General features: G+C 40.4%; 1 protein-coding gene across 5 annotated transcripts; it reads right to left on the reverse strand.

Annotated features, from left to right (window-relative positions):
- Nucleotides 1-853: 853 nt before the first annotated feature.
- Nucleotides 854-9,853, reverse strand: LOC308330783 (uncharacterized protein). 5 transcript variants are annotated; one of them, XR_013965527.1, is made up of 7 exons: nucleotides 9,610-9,853; nucleotides 8,316-8,427; nucleotides 6,215-6,304; nucleotides 2,103-2,200; nucleotides 1,936-2,007; nucleotides 1,536-1,722; nucleotides 854-1,023 (listed from the first exon to the last, which is right to left on the reverse strand). XR_013965527.1 is itself a non-coding variant. In XM_080785798.1 (7 exons), the coding sequence occupies exons 4-6, from the start codon at nucleotides 2,161-2,163 to the stop codon at nucleotides 1,541-1,543; spliced, it is 315 nt and encodes a 104-aa protein (XP_080641924.1). In that variant the 5' UTR covers nucleotides 2,164-2,200; nucleotides 6,215-6,304; nucleotides 8,316-8,424; nucleotides 9,610-9,853; the 3' UTR covers nucleotides 854-1,023; nucleotides 1,536-1,540. The 5 variants fall into 5 exon arrangements, 3 of the variants coding, with proteins under 3 accessions (XP_080641924.1, XP_080641925.1, XP_080641926.1); XR_013965528.1 differs by having other exon boundaries at nucleotides 2,096-2,200; XM_080785798.1 differs by having other exon boundaries at nucleotides 8,316-8,424.
- Nucleotides 9,854-12,496: the final 2,643 nt, after the last annotated feature.

Raw genomic sequence — 12,496 nt, forward strand, 5'->3', positions numbered from 1 at the left:
TCTCTGAAACTGGTGTGGTTGTACGAGTGCCTTCTCTTTCTGTTGTGACTGCAATACCTGGGGACACAGATAGGAAAATTCAATTAGTATTCTAATTGAACCATTTTTTATCACATATTTTGTTACAGACACAGACTCCACAGATACAAGATTTGATGGAATTCAAATAAGCACTTAAAATATGATCAGACCTTTCAGATCAGTACATAAAATAAACTAGAGAAAAACTTTTGGTGCCGTACTTCTTGTGGGACTAGAAATATCTGCAGTTGTAGAATCTGGCTCTGGAACAGGCGTGGTTGAACGAATGCCTTCACTTTCTGTTGTGATTGCAATACCTGGGCACACAGATAGGAACATTCAATTATTTTATTCTAATTGAAAAAAGAATATCTATTTTGTTACAGACACAGACTCCACAACAAGAGTTTATGTAATTCAGATAAAGACTTAAAATAAGATCAGGCCTATTAGATCAGTACTTAAATAAAACTAGAGATAAACTTTTTTATCTTGTGGGATGAGTAATATCTGCGGTTGTAGAACCTGGCGCTGGAACTGGTGTGGTTGAACGAATGTCTTCTCTTTTTGTTGTGATTTCAATACCTGGGCACACAGATTGAGACATTCAATTACTATTGAACAATGTTGATATCCTATTTTGTTACAGGCACATGAGGCAACACGTACATGAATCCAACATATACTGTAAATGGAAAAGATTGTGTAAACAGTTAGTTACAGTTAAATTTAGTTATTATAGCTGGACAGTAAATTCTATGTTCAAAGTGATTAGCGGTGAAGTTATTTTTACTAATAGTGCAGATGTTTAACCTGGGGTAGTAGCTGCACTGACAGGTATGCGTGTTGTATGGACAATAGGTGAAGTTGCAGTGACTCGTGGTGAAGTTGCAATGACTGGCAGTGAAGTTGCAGTGACTCGTGGTGAAGTTGCAATGACTGGCAGTGACGTTGCATTGTGTCGTGGTGAAGTCGGAATGACTGGAGGTGAAGTTGTATTACCTAATGGAAAGGTTAGATCACATTGTTAAGATAAGACTACTTGTGTTTCTTATATTGCTGAAGTTATTATACTAAAGATCATAATTGAATGTTCTTTTAGTTGTGGTGATGTTGCTTTACCTGATGGAAAGTTTACATGAAATTGTGAAGTTATGATTACCGGTGTTTCTTATATTTCTAAAGTTATAATAATAAAGATTATAATTGAATGTGATTTTTCAACACATTATAATCATAGGGGTATGTCACTGTACTCTTGCATATCCCATTGTCCGCTCCAGTTATATTCAGATATTATAGCAAAATTGAGTACGTATGCATTCAATGATATTATTAGTGGTAAAGATCTTTTGACTAATGTTTCATTTGTTTTACCTGGGCTAGTAGCAGCAGTGACTGGTGGGGATATTGTCCGCTTCAGTTATGTTCAGATATTAAACCGAGTACTGATTCATTATTCAATGCCACCATTAGTGGTAAAGTTATTTTGACAAATGTTTAATTTGTTTTACCTGGGCTAGTAGCTGCAGTGACTGGTGGGGATGTATGGACTATAGGTGAAGTTGCATTGACTGGTGGTGATGTTACAGTGACTGGTGACTGGTGTTATTTTGGGTCGTGGTGACGTTGCATTAACTGGTGGTGAAGTTGCATTGTGTCGTGGCGAAGTTTGAATGACTGGTGGTGATGTTGCATTACCTGATGGAAAGGTTACATTAAATTGTGAAGTTATTATTACCGGTGATTCTGATATTAGTTATAATAAATAATTAAAAAAATAATTTTTCAACACATTATAATCATAGGGGTATGTCACTGTACTCTTGCATATCCCTTTGTCCACTCCAGTTCATTAATTAGATGTTTTATACATTGGAAGTAGAGTTTCAATTTGCTTTGATGAAATTGTACCTGCTGGTGAATCTGTGGTGATTGTTGTTAAAGGTGCTGCTGTAGTGGGTGCTTGAGTTGGCGGCAAAACCACTGTAAAAAGAAAACTTTCATATCAATATCAACGCAGGCCATGATATATAATTAATAACAAGGAAGAAAAAATACCATAAAAAAATACCATTAACCCTTGTACTGCAGCAGGAAACGCATCACGTCCGACTGCTTCTTGCGCCACAACTCCTGCATGTATTTGTACGCTGACTACGCTCCCATCTTGGTTTATCTGCAGGAGGAGAGACAGCAGGACAGTAAGACAGTGTACTTGTACAATAATACTTTCCGTCAAGAAATTCTGTGCAGGAGTTTGGAAGCGCACGTCAAAGTCACCCTGCGTACCACCTGTTTCGAATTTGCACATAATGCAGGAGGCAGCAGTGCGCCCCGTTAATAAAAACGAGTGCTTCCAAACTGCAACACTTAGAAAAAGAATCACCTGCACAGAATGTCTTGACAGAAAGTAGCTCATATTAACAATAACAACATGTCTACGGTGGATTTTTATGACACACAAGCTCGGCAGAAAGAAAGAGGATAATTCAAGCTTGGCCTAGAGCTGCAATGTTGGTGAGTTTAATGTCGTTTAATACAAGCAGATCGCAAACGCAAATTGGATGAATGGGGAGTCAATGGAGGGTATTGCAACTCTAGATTCATCCCATTATAAAGAAATCTAGAGTTGCAAATTGCTGCTAGTCTATCAACTAGGCTTGATAGATAGCCTGGTATAATCTGGGCTTTAAATGAGCTGTACTGTACTTTGAATGTTTGAACGTGTATGAAAGGTGGTATATAAATAAAATTGCCTTGCCTACTTGCTCAGACTGAGGTAACACCATAGACTGTAAAAGGGTAACACACACACACACACACACACACACACACACACACACACACACACACACACACACACACACACACAGTCTGTATAATCATTCATAGGCTACTACTCATTGTTGACAGAACATACTGTATTCATTTCACACTCAGAGATGATAGATAATTAATTCACTGTTCATTCAGTCACTGACTGAACATGTGACTCATTCAGAGATAAAGTGGAGTATTTTGAGGTAAACCCACCTTTTCAGACTCCATCATGGCCCATAGCACTTACCCCACCCCCTTAGATAGCATTTGATACAGACTTATAGCATGTTATGAAGACAGCACTATAATTGCACTGTATGTAGTCATAGCACGTCATAGTACATATGTATAGTATAGTATATGTGTATAGTTTATATGTATAGTTTAATTATATAGATATTCAACTGTTACTTTCTTAGGTTACGCATGTTTCATGATAAATGCTTTTTATGTGATGTATTCCCATGCTTTTTTGTTCTTGCTTAATGTAAGTCACTCTGGATTAAGAGCGTCTGCTAAATGCCTAAATTGTAAACTGACCTTAATGGAACGGTCTCTCTCTGGGTGTGTGTGTGTGTGTGTGTGTGTGTGTGTGTGTGTGTGTGAGCTACATAGAAGTGTCTATTTGTATGTCTCTAAATGTTTTGATGAATTGAACAATGTGGACCCTGTTGTAAACAAGTGTAATGCTTAATTGGGTCGTCCACTCACAGTTACCAGTCTTTGTATTGAGTTTGTGCTTGAAATGTACTGTAATTCTGCAAACTGTTAATAAATATTTCAATCAATCAATCAGTGTGTGTGTGTGTGTGTGTGTGTGTGTGTGTGTGTGTGTGTGTGTGTGTGTGTAAATGACGTTTTTTTAATTGATTCAGCAATAGTATTTATTAACAGTTTGCAGAATTCCAGTACATTTCAACTAGTACAACTCAATACAAAGACTGTTAACTGTGAGTGGACGACACCATAAAGCATTACACTTGTTAGCCCCTCTCGGGACCCCCTGGGTCAGCTCATTCTATCGTGCCGACCCAAAGTCTTAAACATGTCAGAAACTTTACTACCATTGGGTTCTGACTCGGTATAGCCGCTATACACTTGTTTACAAGAGGGTCCACCATGTTCAATTCATCAAAAATGTGTAAACTGACCTTAAGACTGTTAACACTTCCAGTCGTTCCAGTCTCAGAACAGCATTGGTTGGTTGGTTGGTCAAAATTAAATTAAAAAGTCCCTTTAGTTTCGCTGCTGGCTGTAGGGACACGTAACGTAATTTAACTTTGGCAATGGAACCAAATGGACCCGCTCGTTCAGACAAGACGGCTCGGTTCAATATGTAACAAAATTCCTGCTACGGTATCATTTATTATGAGCCGCAAATGTCTTTGCTAAAGTTTTTCCACCGCCACAACAACAACAACAATATTGTGGTTAGCCGTCAGCATCCGGTGTGCAGCGTTTAAAAGAGGCCCGAACGGAAACACTTTAAACAGATCAGTTCCTACTCCAAATGTCTGCTTCTGTCTGTCTGAGGAGGTTTACGGTACAACAGCGACGCCCTGTGGGTGCATATGCTCATTACACCACCATGCATTACATTACATGACATTATGGTAGTTAGTTAGGAGGCTCAAACTGTTTCATGTCATGGACCCCCACATCGACTCTAATCATCCCTACGGACCCCCACATCGACTCTAATCATCCCTACGGACCCCCATTTAAAGAGATAAGCCAGGGACCCCCATAAGAGAAGATTTATATAGCCTACGGCTCATATACTAGCAGTGATTTTCAACCAGTTTAATTTCAAGGACCCCCAGTTTGACATGCATTAGTCTACGGATAGATAGATAGATAGATAGATAGATAGATAGATAGATAGATAGATAGATAGATAGATAGATAGATAGATAGATAGATAGATAGATGGATAGATGGATAGATGGATAGATGGATGGATAGATAGATGGATAGCTGACCTCCCAAAACAAACTGGTCAGGCTCCTACTTGGCCTCACCCCCCGAACCCACCTCACCCCTGCCCACTTTGACAGGCTGGGATGGCTTAGGTACAGAGTACAGCATCTTGCAATGGGTCTGGTCCACAAGATTCGATACACCACCAAGATACCCATGTACCTGTCTAAATACTTCCTTAATGTAAACGAAGTCCACACCCACAACACCAGAGGGAGTGCAACAAACCATGTACAACCCAGATTCGGCACAAACAAGGGACTAAATTCTTTTCGCTCCTATGCCACCAAAATGTGGAACACCCTACCAACAGTCATTAAGACATGTGAATCCCTTGGCTCTTTCAAAACTGCCCTCAAAGGGCACCTACGGATGGCTGCAATTCGAAACTGGCCTCTGTAAAAGCTGAATTCTTATCTGGATTGTACTATGTTTTTGTATGGACGTGGTGTTGGGTGCCTGCACATATGCACACATGGCATCAACGCATGGTGTTGTGTGCAGGCGCCCTACACTCTGTCTTTCGTTTTCTTTTATCCCCCTGTTCCCCTCACTGTATATATATTTTTTCCCTTTTCACTTCCTATATGATGAATTCCTGTTCTGTTCTTTAACTACATAGAAGTGTCTATTTGTTTGTCTCTAAATGTTTTGATGAATTGAACAATGTGGACCCTGTTGTAAACAAGTGTAAGGCTTAATTGGGTCGTCCACTCACAGTTAACAGTCTTTGTATTGAGTTTGTGCTTGAAATGTACTGTAATTCTGCAAACTGTTAATAAATATTTCAATCAATCAATCAATCAATCCATTCTCCTAAAGGCCAACTTGTAGAGACATTGCCATATCTTGGAAGTATATTCCCCAACGGCAACGTGTACAGTACAATTCCATCATGCAGGTTACATAAGACAAGAACCAATTAAGGACAGTTTACTGGAGAATCTTTCAGAATGTCTTCCTTTAGGCCATAACGTTAAAAACTGCTTTGAAGAAAGGCTGTTTGTTGAGAGAGCATATCAAGGGCTTCAATTGTATTAAATTAATTAAATTGCTCTATTTGACTCAACATAATATCGTCTCAAAATGTGTCCTCATATGGTGGGTTCTAACCCATTTAGGCCTGATCTAAATTTTTTTAAAGAATCTTCTAAATCCTCCAGTTTTCTGAAATAAATATTTTCATGATTCTTCAAAAATAGCAGACCTACAAGCTCGTAGCGCGCCACTCGGTGGCGCGCTACGAGCTTGTAGATCTGCTATTTTTCAATAGCTGAAGCATAACATAATGCTAACACCAAAAGGGGTTCCCGTTGTCTCTACAACGCAGGTGACTGTGTGGTCTAAATTAAAATCCTAAATACTGTGGATACAGTATTATGAACAGTACCTGCTGATCCACTGCGACTGCATCCAGTCCGTCATACATGATGTTCACCCATCCATCCTCACAGGACAGCACGAACAGAGACATCAGAGCCTGGGTGGAGAAACGCACGCATGCACGCACGCACGCACGCACACACACACACACACGCACACAGACACACACGCAACAGACACACAGACGCACACACAGACACACACATTCAATTAATGGTTTTGCTGTGTATAATTCCATATAGAAACAGGTAACTCTCTCTCACTATACTGTAGATATGACAACTGTACATTCTGCCTGTTAAGGATGATGATTCTATAATTATTTCATGGTACTGTAGCTGCCATGGAGGTCTTCGCTCCTGTACCAATATCAACATGTCCAAATGTGTATTGCAATATAAACAAATGTTTATAACAACAACAAATGTATGGTTTGTTGACATACAGTAACAGTACTGTAGAATTATCTGTTTTCAGGCTACCCCCCCCCCCATGAGACTTACTACAGGTCAACTGGTAGTGGTCCTACCCCCCCCCATGAGACTTACTACAGGATATCATTTCTCAAACACTGTAAAAGGTTCTAGCAATGTTGAGAATGTGGAGAGAATTCTGTTGGAAGAACTTAATGAGATTTTTTATTACTCCAAAAATTAAATCAAGACAACTGAAAACAGAACAGCCTTGCTGGAGACAATGTGGCCACAAGGACGCGGGCCACGCTCATATTTTCTGGTCTTGTCCTAAAATTCAGAAATACTGGCAGGATATTCACTCCACTTTGGAGACCATTCTGTGTTTTGAGATACCTCTGTCTGTTTCTTTTCTACTATTGGGAAATATCCCTGAAGAGTTTCTAACACATGATAAATATTTAATCAAGATCCTCTTAGCATCAAGTAAAAAAGCAATCACACGACGCTGGTACCAACAGCACCCACCAACGAAAGATCAATGGATGGACATTATTGAGGAACTGCATTCTATGGAAAAACTAACATTCATACTTAGACTACAAGAGGATAAATTCTATAAAAAATGGGAAAAGTGGAATCTCTTCTCTCAGCCTAGCGATATTGCAATAGAATTTCATTGAATGTTTATTGTAATGTGAAAAATGCAGCCTTTTTTCTTTTACTTTTTGTCTTTTTTTTCTTGTTAGTTGAGTTTTTGTCTGTCTGTTCTTCCTGAACACTGACTGCCACTCAAAGTACCGTAGCTACTACTGGCTAATCACAGCACGTCTTGCACAAGTGCACTGGCCATTGTGGCTAATCACAGCGTGTCCTTAGTCAAACGAGGGAGGATTCCATGCTGCTCACTGCTTGTTTTCCAGATGCTGGAGCAAGTGTGCGATGCCGTTTCTCACGGACTGGCACTGCTGCTGCACAATATGAAGCTTATCAACATGACAACAGCGTGCCGCGACATACTGTCCCTTATTATCGTAAAGTCGGGTAGTGTACACTGTTTATTTTGCACCGAGGAGCAATGTGTGTCTGTCTGACTGTCTGACTCTGTGTTGACTGTGTACATTGCCTCAGTCAGGGAAGCCTGACGTATGCTTCGCCGTACGACGTGTCATATGTTAAACAAATAGCCGATCTGCAAGCTCACAACGTGTCGCCTCCACAACACGTTGTGAGCTATTAAATAATTTAAAAAAGAAATCTAAATATTGCTTTGATGCTCATATTATCCTTAGGAAGTATTAAGAAGTTTGTATTAGAATATGCATGATATAGGGCTGGAATACACATGGACCTATAGCTGCAATTTGCAACTCTAGATTTTTTTAAATAATGGGATGAATCTAGAGTTTAGTTGCAATACTCTCCATTGACTCCCCAGTCCCCACTTATCCAATAAATATCGCTTTGCTATAACTTATAGCAAAGCGATATAAAAGAGGGATGCATGAATAACTTATAGCCTATAAGTTATTCATGCATCCCTCTTTTATCCATCCGGCGAGACGGGTCGCCGCATTTTAAGAGCACCAGTAACTCCTCCAGGTGCTCCTCTGAGTAGGCTACTAGACCAAAAAAGTTGTGTGCAGCCCTGGTTAGTGGTTATAGTGTGTATATTGTACAGTAGGATTCACATACTGTGTGTGTGGAGGTCCAGGTTCATTACTGAAGTCAAGAGAAAGTCCTTTAGACGCGTCTCTTCATAGACATGTAGCTGGGTGTTGGAGACTCTGCTCTGTGGTACAGACTTCTGGAATCATAACATTGTTTGTGTTAATGACATTGTCAATTATTTTTTTTATTTGGATTATTGTTACATTTCATTTTATTTATACAAGGGTAACATCTTTTAGTTTCCTCTCACAACATTGCAGCAAAAAGAAAACTAAAATTGCAAAAAACATTATATAAATTGTTTTGTTGTAGTTTTACTATGCATGTAAAATACTGTAGTTACAGGGCCTGGCCAAGAGGGGGCACAAGTACACCAGATTAGGACTAGGCAGTCAGTAGGAGGCAGAGCCATATAGATTGATCGTAAATCCCTTTATTTTAGTTTTATAGTAATAGACAATAGTACAACATAAACATTACAGAGACTTTAGTTGTCACTGTACAATACTTACTAAATATACAATACAATAACCGGGGATAGTTTAAACATGGCTTGTTGCATATACTGTACACAATCACATACTGTACATATTACTGTTCACATACTATACATGCACACAAGCAGCCAGCCTGTCTACTGAACACCACACTGATTTGTACCACTTCATTCACAAACTGCACACACAGTAACTTACAATCTGTAGATTAACTTTGAACAGGATTCATACAACATTATTAGATGTTATGTCTTGTTTTTGTCATTCATGTAACTTAGCATGAGATCACAAAGTTGTATTATAGTGTTGTGTATATCAGTGGTTCCCAAAGTGGGGTCCGGGGACCTCCAGGGGTACTTGAGGGAGTTCCAGGGGGGACCCAGCTAGATGATAGTTATGAACCAACTGGACCCTTATGGGACTGTAACTCAGAGACCCGTTAGGGTCCATTTGGTTCCATTTGTACACTCTCAGAGTTAAATTAGCATTGATTTTACAATATAAATTGGGGGTCCCAGAGATAGAAATGCCATTAAATGGGGATATGTAGACTAATGCATGTGAAACTGGGGGGGGGTCCTTGAAATTAAACGGGTTGAGAATCACCGCTAGAGCCGTACAAATCTTCTCTTATGGGGGGTCCCTGGCATATATTTTTTGGGGGTCCTTGACGTGAAAAAGTTTGGGAACCGCTGGTGTATATAATGCTGCTGCATTGTCTGAAAGAAGCCAAGTTTCACTCTTATGTACATGTAGTGTACACAAGATGGAAGAATAAAGTACAACATTGAACCTTGAATTGTATAGGAGGATTCACATACGTTGTATCTGGAGGTCCAGGTTCATTACTGAAGTCAGGAGGTTCATGACTCTTCATAGACACAGATGGAGGCTCTGCTCTGTGGATGTGATGTTTGTCAGCTCCCTCCTCCTCTCTCTCCTCACACTGACTCATCTTTGGTCTTCAGGAAACCTGTCAAGATTACAGTCACAATACACCAGGAAACAGTCAATGCTGGCCTAGTCCAGGCACATGCCACATAATGCCACATAATAGGCTCTTATTGTCGCGTCAGCTCGTTGCTTGTAACTATCAACAAAGGCACAAAAGCCAAAAAACGAATCTTAAAAAAATGAGAGGAAATGTTTGCTGTATACATAATGCGCGTGTGCACACACGCACGCACGCACACGCACACACACACACACACACACACACACACACACACACACACACACACACACACACACACAGACGTGCAGAGAATGTTAGAGGGGCTAACATTTCTAAAATCTCGCTCTCAGCGGTTCTTGTATTTTTTTACTGAGGTTAATGTTAGGCATGATTTTGATTGACAGGAAACCGAGGAACATCATTTATATTAGCAGTATGATTCCAAACATGTGTCATAGGCTTGTGATTGTAACATAACTGCACCCATAATGTTTATTTATTATATTATATTATTTATTTATATTTGATATTAACTTTACCTTCCTATATAAACCAATTGTAACTTCACACACGTCTCTGCTTCTGGTGACTGATATTGTCCTTCTAATGAACGTTAGACTGGTTGAAAAAATGAAAACACACGTCTCTGCTTCTGGTGAAAAACGACGGTGCCATACAAAGTTAATACACCATTGCACATAAAAACAACTCCAGGGTGTCTAATGAAGTACTGTCACCTCATAGACACATGGAAAACTGGAAAAATACAAAAATTGTGGCACTCCATCTTTAAGTAAATGTATGTAGTTACTTTCCACCACTGCCATTAACGAGAGCTTTCCAAAAGCAAAACGGTTAACCACTAAATCCCTACTTTATACTTAGACGTACAATGGTGTCTTGCTAACACAAGCTCACAAGACATCACATCACAACATGTTGTGAGCTTATAAATCTCATATTTTTGGCATTTCTGAAAGTCTAAGAAGTATAAGAAGTTTGAACAATTATGAAAATGTGCCCTCACCCACTGCCTGTTCGCTTCTTCTCGCCCTAAAACGATTCATAGTGCACCTGTATACCTACCTATACATTTCCCGGTGAGTTTGAGCAGGGCTTTGCTGAGCGATCCGGGATAGTTCAGGGACAGGTAGACAGAGACTGCGTCTGCGGCCAGCGGGGCGTAAGTGACCGTCACCCGCAGCGACGCACCGGGAGCCACCTCCCCGTTGGTGACGTCACAGCTGAACTCTGACCCGAGCAGGGGTGAAGCACCAGGCAGCCGAGAGAGGGAGAAGGAGGTCATCACCTGGAGGAGAGGGAGGGAGGGAAGGAGAGAGGAGAGAGAGTAGTTAGGGAAAGTAAGCCAAATGTGTGACCAACCTGCTAAATAAATGCTTATACCAATAGCTTTCTTCACAAAATATGTTCATAAAAGGTGTCTACTATCACCTCTCAATTTGTTCCAACCCAACTCCCTTGGGAAACTTTGCGACAGGTGCTGAAAGTTCTAGTTCCAAGTACCATTTTGCTTTAAGTAGCATGTGACGTGTCAAACTATAGGGGTTTTTCATGATTCTGTTTTGCACAAAGACGTTTTAGCCGGCCCAGGCGGTGGCGTAACCGTTTGGGCACCCGACTAGTAATCCAGTCGCAGTGTGCCGCGGGTTCGACTCCCGAGCCCGACACGGCCTTTACTGCATGTCATCCCCCCATCTCTCTCCCGTTTCCTGTCAGCCTACTGTCTGTCCCTTCAAAAACCAATAAAAGGCGTAAGCCGCAAAAAATATCTTAAAAAAACAAAACGTTTTAGCCCAAGGAGAAAACCCCTAGTTTGACCCGTCACATGCTACTTAAACTAAAGCAGATTAAAAATGAGAACATTTTGCCTGCATATAGGTTGTTAATGGTACCCCAACTTTCAGCAGCTGTCACAAGGTTCGGTTGGAACAAATTGAGAGGTGATATTTGTGAAGAAAGCTATTAGTCATATTTTGCAGATTGGTAACTTTCGCTGACTAGAGAGAGAGAGAGAGAGAGAGAGAGAGGTACAAGGAGGATGCGTATACTGTGCATGTCTTCATTTTCTACTCACAGGGGAAGGATTGGTAACATCAAAGTGTTTCTGCACACTGACACCCACAGGTACATAAAATGGAAAATGTTAAAATTTACCAAGGAACGCAGAATTCCCCGTTTGTATTACCGTCGTACAGTCTGGAGCAACGGAAGCTCTGATCATGAGTCTAATATAAATGCTTCCGTCATACAGTCTGGAGCAACGGAAGCTCTGATCATGAGTAAAATATAAATGCTTCCGTCGTACAGTCTGGAGCAACGGAAGCTCTGATCATGAGTAAAATATAAATGCTTCCGTCGTACAGTCTGGAGCAACGGAAGCTCTGATCATGAGTAAAATATAAATGCTTCCGTCGTACAGTCTGGAGCAACGGAAGCTCTGATCATGAGTAAAATATAAATGCTTCCGTCGTACAGTCTGGAGCAACGGAAGCTCTGATCATGAGTAAAATATAAATGCTTCCGTCGTACAGTCTGGAGCAACGGAAGCTCTGATCATGAGTCTAATATAAATGCTTTCGTCATACAGTCTGGAGCAACGGAAGCTCTGATCATGAGTAAAATATAAATGCTTCCGTCGTACAGTCTGGAGCAACGGAAGCTCTGATCATGAGTAAAATATAAATGCTTCCGTCGTACAGTCTGGAGCAACGGAAGCTCTGATCATGAGTAAA

The sequence above is a fragment of the Protomyctophum bolini genome (genome assembly GCF_963924005.1).
Source record: "Protomyctophum bolini genome assembly, chromosome: 16".
Taxonomy (NCBI): domain Eukaryota; kingdom Metazoa; phylum Chordata; class Actinopteri; order Myctophiformes; family Myctophidae; genus Protomyctophum; species Protomyctophum bolini.

Bases quoted from the DNA above. Each gene is read 5' to 3' on its own strand.
- LOC308330783 (XM_080785798.1), bottom strand. From the start codon at position 2,163: ATGCAGGAGTTGTGGCGCAAGAAGCAGTCGGACGTGATGCGTTTCCTG. The intron at 2,008-2,102 runs GTTAATGGTATT...TTCTTTTTACAG, and splicing joins TTTCCTGCTGCAGTACAAGG to TGGTTTTGCCGCCAACTCAA. The intron at 1,723-1,935 runs GTACAATTTCAT...CCTTTCCATCAG, and splicing joins CACCACAGATTCACCAGCAG to GTAATGCAACATCACCACCA.